This window comes from Hypanus sabinus, chromosome 12, assembly GCF_030144855.1.
Source record: "Hypanus sabinus isolate sHypSab1 chromosome 12, sHypSab1.hap1, whole genome shotgun sequence".
Taxonomy (NCBI): Eukaryota; Metazoa; Chordata; class Chondrichthyes; order Myliobatiformes; family Dasyatidae; genus Hypanus; species Hypanus sabinus.
Window position 1 is genome coordinate 101,862,338 of NC_082717.1, and position 16,853 is coordinate 101,879,190.

Consider the following 16,853-nt stretch of genomic DNA (forward strand, 5'->3'; position numbering starts at 1 on the left):
AGAAGAAATAGACTACTTTCTAAATGGAGAGAAAATTGAAAAATCTAAGGTGCAAGGGACTTGGGAGTTCTCGTGTTGTAGGAATCCCTAAAGGTTAATTTGCTGGTTGAGTTGGTGGTGAGGAAGGGAAATGCAATGTTAGCATTGATTTTGAGAGAACTAGAGAGGCGAGGAATACGCATACAGGAGAGAGGTTGAAAATTTCGCTGAGTGGTGTCATAACAACAACCTCTCACTCAATGTCAGCATGATCAAGGAACTGATTGTAGACTTCAGGAGAGGGAAACCAGAGGTCCATGAGCCAGTAGTCATCAGAGGTGGAGAGATGATCAACTTTAAATTCCTGAGTGTTACTATTTAAGGGGACCTGTCCTGGACCTAGCAAGTAAGTGCAATTGCAAAGGAGGCATGGCAGTACCTCTACTTCCTCAGGATCTGATCTTTGGCAAACTTCTACAGATGTGTCATGGAGTTGGTGTTGCCTGGCTGCATCCTGGCCTGGTATAGAAACACCAATGTTTCTGAACAGAAAATCCTACGGAAAGTAATGGATTTGGCCCAGTACATCACAGGTAACGCCCTCCTAACCATTGAGCGTATCTGCATGAAACATTGTCACAGGGAAACCACATTCATCATCAGAGATCCCCACCACCCAGGTTATGCTCTCTTCTCACTGTAAAGGTACAAGACCCTCGCACCACCAAGTTCAAGAACAGTTACGACTCCTCGACCATCACTCACTTGCCCCAACGTTGAAATGTTCCCGCAACCAATGATCTCATTTTAAGGCCTCTTTATATTATTATCTCATGTTCTCATTATTTATATTTTCATTTTGTTGCCTTCTGCGCTCCGGTTAACCTTTCACTGATCCTGTTCCATAAACTTGTTGAGTGCATCCACAGGGAAATGAATCTCAGGGTTGCATATGATGACATACATGTGCTTTGATAATAAAATTTATTTTAATGTTTGAACTTTAAACTTTAAAAGCAAGGATGTGATGATGGTGCTTTATAAGGCACTGGTGAAGCCTCACTTGGAGTATTGTGAGCAGTTTTGGGCCCCTTATCTAAGATAAGATGTGCTGATATTGGAGAGGGTTCGGAGGGGGTTCACGAGAATGATTCTGGGAATGAAAGGGTTAACGTATGAGACCCTATTAATGGCTCTGGGCCTGCACTCAACTGGAATTCAGTATATTACTGTTAAGTACACATGAGTAAGACCAAGACTGCTTACCAGGATTACATACATTCAGGCTATGTCCACACTAGGCCGGATAAATCCGTAACCGAAGCTTTTTCTCTTCGTGGCAGCGCGCCATTTGTTTTCCTGAACGCAACCTAACAATTTCAGAACAGATGGCAACGAGACTGAAGCCAGGAGAGTTAGAAATGTACTCACCAAGTACTTTGACCCATAACTTACTGAATAAATAAGTATACTCACTTTGCCCTGTTTTCTGTCCTTGCTCGTATGATGGTGGTTTACCTATTTATGCAAGTACTTCTCTGACAATAGGTGTGTAACAGCCTAATGTAACGTTGTATGGAAATACAAGATCATACTGACCCAGACATGTTTTACACATTTAACAAGGTGCTTTATTAGTGCAACAGAGTTGGTCAGTTTTTCAATGTTCGTCGTCAGCCGGGTCAATCTGTCCGTGAACTCCCTGTCAGTTGCCTCCGTACGCTCCAGTATTTTTTTTTACTTTTAAATCTTCCTGCGCGAGAGCCAACAGCTGCCCGTCGTTTAAGTTTCTCTAGTCTGTAACTGAACAAACACGCACTGTTTTTCACGGCGAGATTCAACACCAAACATGTCGCTTGTTTTCGGTAGATGTGTCCTGCGCATGAGCAGTAGGAGGAGATTCGACAAAATCTCCGTTTCAATGTGGACAGGGATATTTTTTAAAACACATAGTGTGAACCGGCGTTTTCAAAAGTATCCGGTCGAGTGTGGATGTAGCCTCAGAGTCGGAAACAATAGCCATCCCGAGCTAGCTCATTATACATTTCAAAGCCCAAAATCCGAAATCCCTCTAGCCCCGAGCATTTTGGATAAGGGGTTACTCACCCTGTAATCTGTGCCATCTCCTCTGCCAGCTCGTTCCACAGAAGGAAGATCCATTAACATGCTTGGTCTGTGGTTAGAAGTTCCCAGAGAGAGTGGTCTGAACATCACCGCCAGCCCAGCCAACCTGAAACTTCAGGCCACGCCAGGCTGAGACAGTACCCTGCTGTCGGGGGGAGGGATTTCTGGCAGACTTGGGTTCAAGAAGAGTGGGAGTTTGCAAGCAGGGCAGCGCTTGACGGTGGGAATCAGGGATATATCCATGGATCAGCCATGATGAAATAGCTGAAAAGACTTGGTGGGCCAAATGGTCTAATGCAGCACCTATATCTTGTGGTCTTGTATCCTGCGCTTTCCATATTGCTCTCAGAAACTCCTACTTCCAACCATTGCTGTCACCCCCGTTAATCAGCTTTGGCCAGCTCCTCTCTCGTGCCTCTGCAATTCCCTTTACTCCTCTGTAATGCCGATACATCTGATTCTAGCTTCTCCTTCTCAAACTGCAGGGTGAATCCTACATTATCGGATTTCTGCTATATCTAATGGTCTTCTGATAATCTCTCCCATCTTCTCCCATTTCTTTGACCCGTCCTTTCATCCTCTCTTGTCCTTCCTCCTTCTCCTGCCTCAGCATTTACTAAAATCTTTAAATATTCCCACTTCTGGAACATTAACTCTCTTTCTCTCCACAGACGCTGTCTGATCTGTTTTAATTGGCCAAATCATTAATCAAATAGAAACCACGGCCAGCTGAGATTGAAACAGCCCGAGAGCTGAACTGAATCTCCTTTCTCTCTTCTCCGGACCTGTTTGGAATGCGGGAGGAAACGTGAGCACGGGTTCCCTCCAGGTGTTCCTGTTTCCACCCACTTTCCAAGGATGTACGGGTTAGGGTTAGTGAGTTGTAAGCTTCCTGTGTCGGCATCGTGAGCATGGCAACACCCAGTACAACGCTTGGACTGTGCTGGTTGTTGACACAAAACAGGGCATTTCACTGCATGTCTCAATGCGACAAATAAATGTAATCTTTCTGTTTATGTCCAGAGTGGAATGGCAGGTGCTGTTAGTCAGGCCTTGCATTAACAAGTACACACTGCCCACTGAGCATACAGTATTTTTGCCCCTGATCAGGGGGCGAAGCGGTTGCCACCCGTTTCCCAAGGGTGACCTGCAGGCTTGCGGAGGGAACAGCTGCCTTTGGTGGAGACGTATCTCCAACCCCAGCACCCGGCGTAGGGGTGCCCAGAACTAGAGGACGCCAGGGTTAAGATGAGAGGGGAAAGATTTAAGGGAGACCTGAGAGGCAACTTCCTTCACCCTGAGGGTAGTGGGTTATATGGAACGAGCTGCTGCCAGGGGAGGTAGCAGAAATGGGTGCATTTATAGGCAAGGTTTGGAAGGATAAGGGCCAAATGGTTTAAGCAGCTTTGTTAGGCCGAGCGACCTGCTTCCATGGAGTATAACCCTGACTGGCAGATGTGCCGAATTTTCCAGGTATCCGGGTGGAATTTAACCTGAAGAGACCTCCGGGCTCCCGAGTGGTCAAACTCAACGTGCTGTGCGCAGACTGCCGAGTGCCCCAGTACCAACCGCTCCTTGATACCAAGACCTACAAAATCGTCACCAGCTCCTACATCGCCAACGGGGGGGATGGATTTGCCATGCTGAAGGATGGGGCACTGAAACACGATACCGGTAACTGCACACCTTCAGCCATTATTACTGACAGTGTTCATAGCAAATCGAATTCTAATGGGGATTGTATCTTTCTTTTCCCATTTTAGGCAACACAGATATTTCGGTGGTTTCCAGTTACATGAAGCGGCTGCAGGTAGTTTACCCTGCAGTGGAAGGGCGAATCTTATTCACGGATAATGGTGGGACCCGTCCCGGTGGTAACTTGACCTTCGCATTATCGCTCTTCTCATTCCTGGCTTGGTCCTTACAATTTTAGCGATTCAGTGCAGCTGCTGTAGAACTGTTCAGTGAACTTCTTGAGAAATGTTCAATGTGATTTTGACTCCTATTCGACTTCTATTTAAGCCATTGGCGGGTTGATCCCAAACCCGACCTGACACCATCCAATCATCGAACTCAATCATAGAACCGTAATTTATTTTCTTGGCCTCTCCCTCACCCTCATTGACCGAAGGATGTTCAGAAGCACTTTACAGCCTTTATGGTGCTACCAGAAACCTGCCTCTATGCTGATGGTGGAATACAGCAGCCAGCCTGCCCGCTGAGTTGACGGGGTGACCGGATAGCTTGGCATTTCGTGTTCGGAGAGGTTTGAGTGTCAAGTTTCCATGATGGTTATTCCTTTTGCCATTCTGCGCTGTGAAATGGGATCATTGCGGCAGTTCACGTCATCTCGAAGCAGCGGCCGTGATGGTGCAGGTTCCATTCTCTTCCCACAGGGCAGCATCAGCCTGAACTTGCTCTTTTCACAGAGCTCCTGATACAGGAAGGAAATGTACTGACATCAAGCTACTACCGACAGCGCTGTGTCTTTGCAAAAAGAATCCATTGTTTCTGAATGTACAGCCTTGTTTTTCACAGTATCCTTGTGTCAGGACTGTGAGTGTTGGAACCCGCAGAACGTACTGATCACAGAACTCCTTGTCATTGATTATCGACCCCTGAGTTCACAAAAGGGATGTTCCTTCCTTTGAAATCAAGACACTTTAATCAAAGCAAAAGAGCAATAATTTACAAAAGGCACATGTAGATAAATGGAAATTATTTTTGGAGCAGGGAAAATAACGGTTTTATTTTGAAATGGGTTGATGTCTTTGATCAGCATGAATGAATGAATTACAACATAAAATATAATATAATGCAATTTTATATAATTCAATAAAATTTTTCAAGCAACTTAATGATTATATTCCAATTGCTTTTGATAAAAGATTTTTATTTGGTTGGGTGTAGGTTTTATTCAAACCTTGGGTTCTTTTCCCTCTCTCTCCGTTGAGTTAAGTACTTCTTTTACGAGGTGTGCAGAGAAGAAAGGAATTTCACTTACATCTTTGTCAAAGTCAGCCTTCCCAATGGCATAAGGTCTCTGTCCTTGAGGTGGGACTGGCAGAGCTAAAGTCTGGGGATTTGCTTTCCAAACAAAACCACCCCTCTGCCGGAGAGAGTAGATCTGACTGCAGTTGTAGCCGATCTCTTCCAGCACATGTTTCAGAGCTGTCTTGGTTCAATAACGGTAGTATGTGTTTCAGTGATTGTTGGGCAACAGACACATTCACTAGCTGTGCTTCTGACTGCTCCACGCAGCACCAGACCTGTCCAACATGGATGAAGATCTGGGTGACAGGGCTGCGTGGAAGGGAAAGTTAGATTAATTTTAGCAGAGGTTAGCATGTTGCAGTGTGCTGTGTTCGGCGAAGACGTCGGGAGCCTACACTGACTGGAGTCACACTTTGTACAAATGGGTCAGATGTGGTCTTACTGTGGGTTTGGCTGGAAGGCCTGTGTGACCTGCCTGCTCTTTCTTGATGTTCTCAGATAGGTTGTTTCCCAACATCCAGAAGTTCTCAGAGGACGTTCCAATTCAGCGTCCTTTTGTCAAGGTGGGATGGTGCGAATGATCATGTTTGGGGCTCCTGAGTAAACAGAACACTCCTAGTCTACCCGTAGATCGTCCAGGAATGGACTAATAAGTGCTTGATGTTCACTTCACTGACATTTCATGCGTGGAGCATCTCTAACAAGGCAGAGTCTCACCAGCCCTTCTCAGCAATAACGGCCCTCACTGTCACACATGCTGAAGTCAGCATGAAACTGGTCCAGCCACATCAGGCCTGTGTGCTCTCACTTCCTGACTGACAAAGGTTTGATATAACTTAGTTTATCTAGGTGGGGAGTTGAAAGCCGAGCACCTCCTCAGTCACACGCTCCCTCCTCTACCGCTGGTCCAGATTCTCTTGGCCTTTCCACTGACGGCCCGTTATCATCCCCCCTCTGGACCGCTGGGATATGCCCAGTGACCGTGGCGACGCCTTACAGGCTAGCAGCAAACTGCATGCAACGTTGGCCCAAAGCTCAAACCTTCGTACTCAATAAAACCTGGAATAGTTGCTGTAGTTTTCCATCCCAAACACCCCATCTGACAGGCTGCCCCACCCTTGTTTTCTATGCCATCAACAAGCACTCTTAACGTTCAAGGGTCACCTGATTCTGCCCCTTTGATAATACACGTTGCATGACCATTAAGGTAGGTGAGTAATAGTTTATTGCCCATTTCTGTTACTGGTGACTTAGCCCAATCAACGTATGGGCTCCTTTGAACAGATGATTCACTCGGACCTGGTAGACCATGCTCAACACTGGGACTTCGTGCTGTGACCACACCCTGTCGTACATGCCAGAGGCCAAGAAGCTCCTTCACAAAGGCCCAATGCCAAAATGCTACACCCTTCCTTGGCCCATCACTGCCTGCTAAAGTTCCAAGTTCCTGCTCCATGCAAGCTGCCCCCTCAATCACCGTTTTAAATACATCATTTAAGTATGGTACCTATGTATTTAAGGCACACAAAATTCTGGAGGAACTCAGCAGGTCAGGCAGCATCTAAAGAGAGGAGTAAAGAGTCAACATTTTGGGCTGAGACCCTTCATCAGAACTAGATAGGTAGGAGGAAGTAGCCAGGATAAGAGGGTGAGGGAGGAGTACAAGCTGGAAGGCGATAGGTAAGACCAGGTAAGTGGATGGGGTAGGGAGGATGAAGCGAGAAGCTGGGAGGTGACAGGTGGAAGAGGTAAAGGGCTGAAGAAGAAGGGGCCTGATAGGAGAGGAGAGTGGACCATGGGAGAAAGGGAAGGATGAGGGGCATCAGGGGGAAGTGACAGACAGGAGAAGAGGGTAGAGGGGAGCCTGTATGGGGAATAGCAAAGGAGACAAGGGGAAAGAGGGGAGAAGTCATCAGAAGTTGGTAAAATCAATGTCCATGCCCTCAGGAGGAGGCCAGGGAGCGACATATCTGAATGGGAATGGAGATTGAAATTAAAATGGTTTGCCTCCCTTTCGCAGATGGAGTGGAAGTGCTTGAGCTCAGGTCTCACTGATGTGAGTCGATGAGGACACCAAGTCCAGTAGGTGACCAAGGCAGACTTGCAAGTGAGCTGTTGCCTCACCTGGAACGGCTGTTTAGGCCCTGAATAGTGATGGAGGGCGAGAATGCCTGATGTAACACTCGTTCCACTTGCAGGGATAACTGCCATGAGTGAGGTCAGTGGGGAGGGACGAATGGACAAAGGGATCGATCTCCGCGGAGAGTGAAGGGCAGAGGAAAGATGTGTTTGGGGATCGAAACCCATTGACAAATAGGGAGAGTGATGTGCTGGATATGGAGGCTCATCGGGTGGCAGGTAAGGACGAGGAACTCTACCACTATTAGGTGGCGGGAAGATGGGGTGAGGGTGGATATTTGGGAAATAGAGGAGATGTGAGTGAGAGCAACACCAATGACAGAGGGAGGGGACTCCCACCTTCCCATTCAGTCCTGGTGATGGGTCTCAGCCTGAAAGACTGACGTTTTATTCCTCTCCATAGATGCTGCTTGACCTGCAGAGTTCCTCCAGCATTATTATTCTGGATTTCTAGCATCTGCAGAATCTTTTGTGGTTATGAACTTTAGCAGAGCCTTCGGCGAGGTCCCTCACGGGAGGCTCTTCCCGAGGAGTCCCTCAGCAAGGTCCCTCACGGTAGGCTCTTCCCGAGGAGTCCCTCAGCAAGGTCCCTCGCGGCCGGCTCTTCCCGAGGAGTCCCTCAGCGAGATCCCTCGCGGGAGGCTCTTCCCGAGGAGTCCCTCAGCGAGGTCCCTCGCGGGAGGCTCTTCCCGAGGAGTCCCTCAGCGAGGTCCCACGCGGTAGGCTCTTCCCGAGGAGTCCCTCAGCAAGGTCCCTCGCGGCCGGCTCTTCCCGAGGAGTCCCTCAGCGAGATCCCTCGCGGCCGGCTCTTCCCGAGGAGTCCCTCAGCGAGGTCCCTCGTGGTCGACTGTTCCTGAGGAGTCCCTCAGCGAGGTCCCTCGCGGTAGGCTCTTCCCGAGGAGTCCCTCAGCAAGGTCCCTCGCGGTAGGCTCTTCACGAGGAGTCCCTCAGCGAGGTCCCTCGCGGTAGGCTCTTCCCGAGGAGTCCCTCAGCGAGGTCCCTCGCGGCCCGGTCGGCTCTACCCGAGGAGTCCCTCAGCGAGATCCCTCACGGCCGGCTCTTCCAGAGGAGTCCCTCAGCGAGGTCCCTCGCGGTAGGCTCTTCCCGAGGGGTCCCTCAGCAAGGTCCCTCGCGGTCGGCTCTTCCCGAGGAGTCCCTCAGCAAGGTCCCTCGCGGTAGGCTCTTCCCGAGGAGTCCCTCAGCAAGGTCCCTCGCGGTCGGCTCTTCCCGAGGAGTCCCTCAGCAAGGTCCCTCGCGGTAGGCTCTTCCAGAGGAGTCCCTCAGCGAGGTCCCTCACGGCCGGCTCTTCCCGAGGAGTCCCTCAGCAAGGTCCCTCACGGTAGGCTCTTCCCGAGGAGTCCCTCAGCAAGGTCCCTCGCGGTAGGCTCTTCCCGAGGAGTCCCTCAGCGAGGTCCCTCGCGGTCGGCTCTTCCCGAGGAGTCCCTCAGCGAGGTCCCTCGCGGTAGGCTCTTCCCGAGGAGTCCCTCAGCAAGGTCCCTCGCGGTAGGCTCTTCCCGAGGAGTCCCTCAGCGAGGTCCCTCGCGGTCGGCTCTTCCCGAGGAGTCCCTCAGCGAGGTCCCTCACGGCCGGCTCTTCCCGAGGAGTCCCTCAGCGAAGTCCCTCGCGGTAGGCTCTTCCCGAGGAGTCCCTCAGCGAGGTCCCTCGCGGCCGGCTCTTCCCGAGGAGTCCCTCAGCGAGGTCCCTCGCGGTAGGCTCTTCCCGAGGAGTCCCTCAGCGAGGTCCCTCGCGGCCGGCTCTTCCCGAGGAGTCCCTCAGCAAGGTCCCTCGCGGTCGGCTCTTCCCGAGGAGTCCCTCAGCGAGGTCCCTCGCGGTAGGCTCTTCCTGATGAGTCCCTCAGCGAGGTCCCTCGCGGCCCGGCCGGCTCTTCCCGAGGAGTCCCTCAGCGAGGTCCCTCGCGGTAGGCTCTTCCAGAGGAGTCCCTCAGCGAGGTCCCTCGCGGTAGGCTCTTCCCGAGGAGTCCCTCAGCGAGGTCCCTCGCGGTAGGCTCTTCCCGAGGAGTCCGTCAGCAAGGTCCCTCGCGTTCGGCTCTTCCCGAGGAGTCCCTCAGCAAGGTCCCTCGCGGTAGGCTCTTCCCGAGGAGTCCCTCAGCAAGGTCCCTCGCGGTCGGCTCTTCCCGAGGAGTCCCTCAGCAAGGTCCCTCGCGGTAGGCTCTTCCAGAGGAGTCCCTCAGCGAGGTCCCTCACGGTCGGCTCTTCCCGAGGAGTCCCTCAGCGAGGTCCCTCGCGGTAAGCTCTTCCCGAGGAGCCCCACAGCGAGGTCCCTCACGGCCGGCTCTTCCCGAGGAGTCCCTCAGCAAGGTCCCTCACGGCCGGCTCTTCCCGAGGAGTCCCTCAGCGAAGTCCCTCGCGGTAGGCTCTTCCCGAGAAGTCCCTCAGCGAGGTCCCTCGCGGTAGGCTCTTCCCGAGGAGTCCCTCAGCAAGGTCCCTCGCGGTCGGCTCTTCCCGAGGAGTCCCTCAGCGAGGTCCCTCGCGGTAGGCTCTTCCTGATGAGTCTCTCAGCGAGGTCCCTCACGGCCGGCTCTTCCCGAGGAGTCCCTCAGCAAGGTCCCTCGCGGTCGGCTCTTCCCGAGGAGTCCCTCAGCGAGGTCCCTCGCGGCCGGCTCTTCCTGATGAGTCCCTCAGCGAGGTCCCTCACGGCCGGCTCTTCCCGAGGAGTCCCTCAGCGAGGTCCCTCGCGGTAGGCTCTTCCCGAGGAGTCCCTCAGCGAGGTCCCTCGCGGCCGGCTCTTCCTGATGAGTCCATCAGCGAGGTCCCTCGCGGTAGGCTCTTCCCGAGGAGTCCCTCAGCAAGGTCCCTCGCGGCCCGGCCGGCTCTTCCCGAGGAGTCCCTCAGCGAGGTCCCTCGTGGTCGACTGTTCCCGAGGAGTCCCTCAGCGAGGTCCCTCGCGGCCCGGCCGGCTCTTCCCGAGGAGTCCCTCAGCGAGGTCCCTCGCGGTAGGCTCTTCCAGAGGAGTCCCTCAGCGAGGTCCCTCGCGGTAGGCTCTTCCCGAGGAGTCCCTCAGCGAGGTCCCTCGCGGTAGGCTCTTCCCGAGGAGTCCCTCAGCAAGGTCCCTCGCGGTCGGCTCTTCCCGAGGAGTCCCTCAGCAAGGTCCCTCGCGGTAGGCTCTTCCAGAGGAGTCCCTCAGCGAGGTCCCTCACGGTCGGCTCTTCCCGAGGAGTCCCTCAGCGAGGTCCCTCGCGGTAAGCTCTTCCCGAGGAGTCCCTCAGCGAGGTCCCTCACGGCCGGCTCTTCCCGAGGAGTCCCTCAGCAAGTTCCCTCGCGGCCGGCTCTTCCCGAGGAGTCCCTCAGCGAGATCCCTCACGGGCGGCTCTTCCCGAGGAGTCCCTCAGCGAGGTCCCTCGTGGTCGACTATTCCCGAGGAGTCCCTCAGCGAGGTCCCTCGTGGTCGACTATTCCCGAGGAGTCCCTCAGCGAGGTCCCTCGCGGTAGGCTCTTCCCGAGGAGTCCCTCAGCAAGGTCCCTCGCGGTAGGCTCTTCCCGAGGAGTCCCTCAGCGAGGTCCCTCGCGGTAGGCTCTTCCCGAGGAGTCCCTCAGCGAGGTCCCTCGCGGTAGGCTCTTCCCGAGGAGTCCCTCAGCGAGGTCCCTCACGGTCGGCTCTTCCCGAGGAGTCCCACAGCGAGGTCCCTCGCGGTAGGCTCTTCCCGAGGAGTCCCTCAGCGAGGTCCCTCGCGGTCGACTCTTCCCGAGGAGTCCCTCAGCGAGGTCCCTCGCGGCCCGGCCGGCTCTTCCCGAGGAGTCCCTCAGCGAGGTCCCTCGCGGTCCGGCCGGCTCTTCCCAAGGAGTCCCTCAGCGAGGTCCCTCGCGGCCCGGCCGGCTCTTCCCGAGGAGTCCCTCAGCGAGGTCCCTCGCGGCCCGGCCGGCTCTTCCCAAGGAGTCCCTCAGCGAGGTCCCTCGCGGTCCGGCCGGCTCTTCCCAAGGAGTCCCTCAGCGAGGTCCCTCGTGGTCGACTGTTCCCGAGGAGTCCCTCAGCGAGGTCCCTCGCGGTAGGCTCTTCCCGAGGAGTCCCTCAGCGAGGTCCCTCGCGGTCGACTGTTCCCGAGGAGTCCCTCAGCGAGGTCCCTCGCGGTAGGCTCTTCCCGAGGAGTCCCTCAGCGAGGTCCCTCGCGGTCGACTCTTCCCGAGGAGTCCCTCAGCAAGGTCCCTCGCGGCCCGGCCGGCTCTTCCCGAGGAGTCCCTCAGCGAGGTCCCTCACGGTAGGCTCTTCCCGAGGAGTCCCTCAGCGAGGTCCCTCGCGGTCGACTCTTCCCGAGGAGTCCCTCAGCAAGGTCCCTCGCGGCCCGGCCGGCTCTTCCCGAGGAGTCCCTCAGCGAGGTCCCTCACGGTAGGCTCTTCCCGAGGAGTCCCTCAGCAAGGTCCCTCACGGCCGGCTCTTCCCGAGGAGTCCCTCAGCGAGGTCCCTCACGGGCGGCTCTTCCCGAGGAGTCCCTCAGCGAGGTCCCTCGCGGTAGGCTCTTCCCGAGGAGTCCCTCAGCAAGGTCCCTCGCGGTAGGCTCTTCCCGAGGAGTCCCTCAGCGAGGTCCCTCGCGGCCCGGCCGGCTCTTCCCGAGGAGTCCCTCAGCGAGATCCCTCACGGCCGGCTCTTCCAGAGGAGTCCCTCAGCGAGGTCCCTCGCGGTAGGCTCTTCCCGAGGAGTCCCTCAGCAAGGTCCCTCGCGGTAGGCTCTTCCCGAGGAGTCCGTCAGCAAGGTCCCACGCGGTCGGCTCTTCCCGAGGAGTCCCTCAGCAAGGTCCCTCGCGGTAGGCTCTTCCCGAGGAGTCCCTCAGCAAGGTCCCTCGCGGTAGGCTCTTCCCGAGGAGTCCCTCAGCGAGGTCCCTCGCGGCCCGGCCGGCTCTTCCCGAGGAGTCCCTCAGCAAGGTCCCTCACGGGAGGCTCTTCCCGAGGAGTCCCTCAGCAAGGTCCCTCGCGGTAGGCTCTTCCCGAGGAGTCCCTCAGCGAGGTCCCTCGCGGCCCGGCCGGCTCTTCCCGAGGAGTCCCTCAGCGAGGTCCCTCGCGGTCAGCTCTTCCCGAGGAGTCCCTCAGCGAGGTCCCTCGCGGTCGGCTCTTCCCGAGGAGTCCCTCAGCGAGGTCCCTCGCGGCCCGGCCGGCTCTTCCAGAGGAGTCCCTCAGCGAGGTTCCTCGCGGTCGGCTCTTCCCGAGGAGTCCCTCAGCGAGGTCCCTCGCGGCCCGGCCGGCTCTTCCCGAGGAGTCCCTCAGCGAGGTCCCTCGCGGCCGGCTCTTCCCGAGGAGTCCCTCAGCAAGGTCCCTCACGGGAGGCTCTTCCCGAGGAGTCCCTCAGCAAGGTCCCTCGCGGCCGGCTCTTCCCGAGGAGTCCCTCAGCAAGGTCCCTCGCGGCCGGCTCTTCCCGAGGAGTCCCTCAGCAAGGTCCCTCACGGGAGGCTCTTCCCGAGGAGTCCCTCAGCGAGATCCCTCGCGGCCGGCTCTTCCCGAGGAGTCCCTCAGCGAGGTCCCTCGCGGCCGGCTCTTCCCGAGGAGTCCCTCAGCGAGGTCCCTCGCGGCCCGGCCGGCTCTTCCCGAGGAGTCCCTCAGCAAGGTCCCTCGCGGCCCGGCCGGCTCTTCCCGAGGAGTCCCTCAGCGAGGTCCCTCGCGGTCGACTCTTCCCGAGGAGTCCCTCAGCGAGGTCCCTCGCGGTCGACTCTTCCCGAGGAGTCCCTCAGCAAGGTCCCTCGCGGCCCGGCCGGCTCTTCCTGATGAGTCCCTCAGCGAGGTCCCTCGCGGCCCGGCCGGCTCTTCCCGAGGAGTCCCTCAGCGAGGTCCCTCGTGGTCGGCTCTTCCCGAGGAGTCCCTCAGCGAGGTCCCTCGCGGCCGGCTCTTCCCGAGGAGTCCCTCAGCGAGGTCCCTCACGGCCGGCTCTTCCCGAGGAGTCCCTCAGCGAGGTCCCTCACGGCCCGGCCGGCTCTTCCCGAGGAGTCCCTCAGCAAGGTCCCTCGCGGCCCGGCCGGCTCTTCCCAAGGAGTCCCTCAGCGAGGTCCCTCGCGGTCGGCTCTTCCCGAGGAGTCCTTCAGCAAGGTCCCTCACGGTAGGCTCTTCCTGATTAGTCCCTCAGCGAGGTCCCTCGTGGCCCGGCCGGCTCTTCCCGAGGAGTCCCTCAGCAAGGTCCCTCGCGGCCCGGCCGGCTCTTCCCGAGGAGTCCCTCAGCGAGGTCCCTCGCGGTCGACTCTTCCCGAGGAGTCCCTCAGCGAGGTCCCTCGCGGTCGACTCTTCCCGAGGAGTCCCTCAGCAAGGTCCCTCGCGGCCCGGCCGGCTCTTCCCGAGGAGTCCCTCAGCGAGGTCCCTCGTGGTCGGCTCTTCCCGAGGAGTCCCTCAGCGAGGTCCCTCGCGGTCGACTCTTCCCGAGGAGTCCCTCAGCAAGGTCCCTCGCGGCCCGGCCGGCTCTTCCCGAGGAGTCCCTCAGCGAGGTCCCTTGTGGTCGGCTCTTCCCGAGGAGTCCCTCAGCGAGGTCCCTCACGGCCCGGCCGGCTCTTCCCGAGGAGTCCCTCAGCAAGGTCCCTCGCGGCCCGGCCGGCTCTTCCCGAGGAGTCCCTCAGCGAGGTCCCTCGCGGTCGACTCTTCCTGAGGAGTCCTTCAGCAAGGTCCCTCACGGTAGGCTCTTCCTTATTAGTCCCTCAGCGAGGTCCCTCGCGGCTCGGCCGGCTCTTCCCGAGGAGTCCCTCAGCGAGGTCCCTCGCGGTCGACTCTTCCCGAGGAGTCCCTCAGCAAGGTCCCTCGCGGCCCGGCCGGCTCTTCCCGAGGAGTCCCTCAGCGAGGTCCCTCGCGGTCGGCTCTTCCCGAGGAGTCCCTCAGCGAGGTCCCTCGTGGCCGGCTCTTCCCGAGGAGTCCCTCAGCGAGGTCCCTCGCGGTCGGCTCTTCCCGAGGAGTCCCTCAGCAAGGTCCCTCACGGCCCGGCCGGCTCTTCCCGAGTAGTCCCTCAGCAAGGTCCCTCGCGGCCCGGCCGGCTCTTCCCGAGGAGTCCCTCAGCGAGGTCCCTCGCGGTCGACTCTTCCCGAGGAGTCCCTCAGCAAGGTCCCTCGCGGCCCGGCCGGCTCTTCCCGAGGAGTCCCTCAGCGAGGTTCCTCGTGATCGGCTCTTCCCGAGGAGTCCCTCAGCGAGGTCCCTCACGGCCCGGCCGGCTCTTCCCGAGGAGTCCCTCAGCAAGGTCCCTCGCGGCCCGGCCGGCTCTTCCCAAGGAGTCCCTCAGCGAGGTCCCTCGCGGTCGGCTCTTCCCGAGGAGTCCTTCAGCAAGGTCCCTCTCGGTCGACTCTTCCCGAGGAGTTCTTCAGCAAGGTCCCTCACGGTAGGCTCTTCCTGATGAGTAGACATGTGGGTTTCAATGACTTGGTAGACGGGATTTAAAATTGGCTGGTTCATAGAAAGCTTGCAGTGGGATCTGGAAAAATGGGCTGAAAAAAAAGATAGATGGAATTTAATGCAGAGATGTGTGAGGAGTTGTACTTTGGGAGGACCAGCCAGGGTAGGACCTATATAATGAATGGCAGGGCACTGAGGTGTGCTGTAGAACAAGGGAATCTGGGAATACAGATTGATAACTCCTTGGAAATGGTGTCACAGGTAAATGGGGTCATAAAGAGAGCTTTTGGCACATTGGCCTTTATAAATCAATATATGAGGTGTTCTGCTGAAATTGTATAAGATAAGATATGTGTGAGGCCTAATATGGAGTATTGTGTACAGTTCTGGAAAAATATCAATAAGGTTGAAACAGTGCAGAGAAAGTTGACACGGACGTGGTCGGGTCTTGAAGATGTGATTCAAGAGGAAAGGTTGCATAGGTTCGAACTTTATTCCCTAGCGCACAGGAAGTACAAGATTATGAGTGATATAGAGAGGGCAAATGCAAGCAGGCTTTTTCCATGAAGGTTGGGCGAGACTGGAATAAGATATGGGTGAAAGGTGAAATATTTAAGGAAATCCCCAGGGGGATCTTTCTCGGTCAGAGGTTGCTGAGAGTGTGGAACGAGCTGCCAGAGGAAGTGGTGGTTGCAGCATTTATGTGAAGTTTGCAGTGATTTTGGAGGACTATGGTCCAGATGTGGGTCAATGGGTCTAACCAGTTTTACAGTCTGGCACAGGCCTGATGGGCAGAAGGGCCTGTTTGTGTTCTGCAGTTCTCTGACTCTATAGAAAACAGACAGTAAAGGTGCAGGGCTGTTACTTCGACTGGAGGTCCGTGACCAGTGTTGTTTTGGAAAGGTCAGTGCTGGCTGTGATAGATAGTGAATCACAAAAATGTAGAGGAGGTTTGACCCAAAAGCAAAGCAGCAGAGATGATTTAACGGAGGGTGATAACTTTAATAGTAAACTGCAAAATAACAAGCCACTAGGGGCCACAAAACAAAAGAGAACAGATACTAAATACAACAGGCAACAAGATGACTGAAGAGGAACAGCAACTGGTTAAGGCTGGCTGGTTTCATGAGTGGCAATTGATGCCAGTGAGCTGTGTGGGGACTGGGAGGAACTTGCATTTGCAGGTCCAACAGGACTCTCACCTTATGGCCGGCCCCCAATCAGCTAGGATGATTCAGATGGGCCCAGTGAAATTCTTTGTTGAGCAATGGATCTCAGATCTAACAGAATGGGTACTCAAGATCTCTCCTCTATGTTCTACCCTACCCAGTCAACCAGGCACCCGGTCCTTGACGACGCAAATCTATGAACCAGCATACTGTTTACACTGGACCACCTTCCACCACTCTTCCGAATTCCAGTGAGTACAGGCCCAGAGCCATCAAACATTCTTCATATGACAAGCCGTTCAAACCTGGAATCATTTTCGTGAACCTCCTTTGAGCTCTCTCCAGTTTCAGTACATCCTTTCTACTAAGATGTCCTTCCCCAAACTGTTCATGACTCTCCAAGTGAGGCCTCACCATGCTTTATAAAGCCTCTATGTTACATCCTTGCTTTTATATTCTAGTCCTCTTGAAGTGAATGCAAACATTGTATTTGCCTTCCTCACCCCAGACTCAACATGTAAATTAACCTCTAGGGCATCCTGTCCCATGTCCCTTTGTACTTCAGTTTTTTGTATTTTCTTTCTATTTAAAAAATAATCAACCCTTTAATTTCTTCAACCAAAGTGCATGACCACACACTCCCCATAACTGTATTCCAGCTGCAATTTCTTTGCGCATTCTCCCAATCAGTCCAAGCACCTTCTGTAGCCTCTCTACTTCCTCAAAACTACCTGCCCCTCCACCTATCTTCATATCGTCTACAAACTTTGCAACAAATCCATCAATTCCATCACACAAGTCATTGACATAGAACAAAAAAAATTGATCCCAACACAGACCCCTATTGAACACCACTAGTCACCGGCAGCCAGCCAGAAAAAGTTCCCTTTATTCCCACTCTTTGACTCCAGCCATCCAGCCACTGGCTCATCCATGCTAGAATCTTTTCTGTAATATCATGAGCTTGTGGTTTGTTAAGCAGCCACACGTGTGGCACCTCGCCAAAGGCCTTCCAAACACCCAAGTGCACAACATCAACGGATTCTCCTTTATCTATCCTGCTTGTTATTTCTGCAAAGAATTCCAACGATTTCCCTGGCAAGATTTTCCCTTGAGGAAACCATGCTGACTTCAGCCTATTTTA

The 16,853-nt window shown here is 55.4% G+C and overlaps 2 protein-coding genes across 2 annotated transcripts in view; both read left to right on the plus strand.

The window, feature by feature from the left end:
* nt5e (5'-nucleotidase, ecto (CD73)) overlaps positions 1-4,955 on the plus strand; it is an 81,147-nt gene extending 76,192 nt beyond the window's left edge. Inside the window, exons 8-9 of the mRNA XM_059986584.1 lie at positions 3,577-3,777; positions 3,867-4,955. Of these exons, the coding sequence (XP_059842567.1) occupies positions 3,577-3,777; positions 3,867-4,036 (371 nt within the window). The 3' untranslated portion in view covers positions 4,037-4,955. The remainder of the gene's footprint in view (positions 1-3,576; positions 3,778-3,866) is intronic.
* A 1,337-nt stretch (positions 4,956-6,292) lies between these two features.
* LOC132402412 (putative uncharacterized protein ENSP00000383309) lies at positions 6,293-9,937 on the plus strand. Its single transcript, XM_059985270.1, has 4 exons — positions 6,293-6,304; positions 7,796-8,119; positions 8,416-9,195; positions 9,323-9,937. The coding sequence occupies exons 1-4, from the start codon at positions 6,293-6,295 to the stop codon at positions 9,935-9,937; spliced, it is 1,731 nt and encodes a 576-aa protein (XP_059841253.1).
* The last annotated feature ends 6,916 nt before the right edge of the window (positions 9,938-16,853 follow it).

Coding starts and splice junctions, on each gene's coding strand:
- LOC132402412 (XM_059985270.1), top strand. Junction 8,120..8,415: donor CCTCAGCGAGGTCCCTCGCG/GTAGGCTCTTCC, acceptor CCCTCGCGGTAG/GCTCTTCCCGAGGAGTCCCT. Junction 9,196..9,322: donor CCTCAGCGAGGTCCCTCGCG/GTAGGCTCTTCC, acceptor CCCTCGCGGTAG/GCTCTTCCCGAGGAGTCCCT.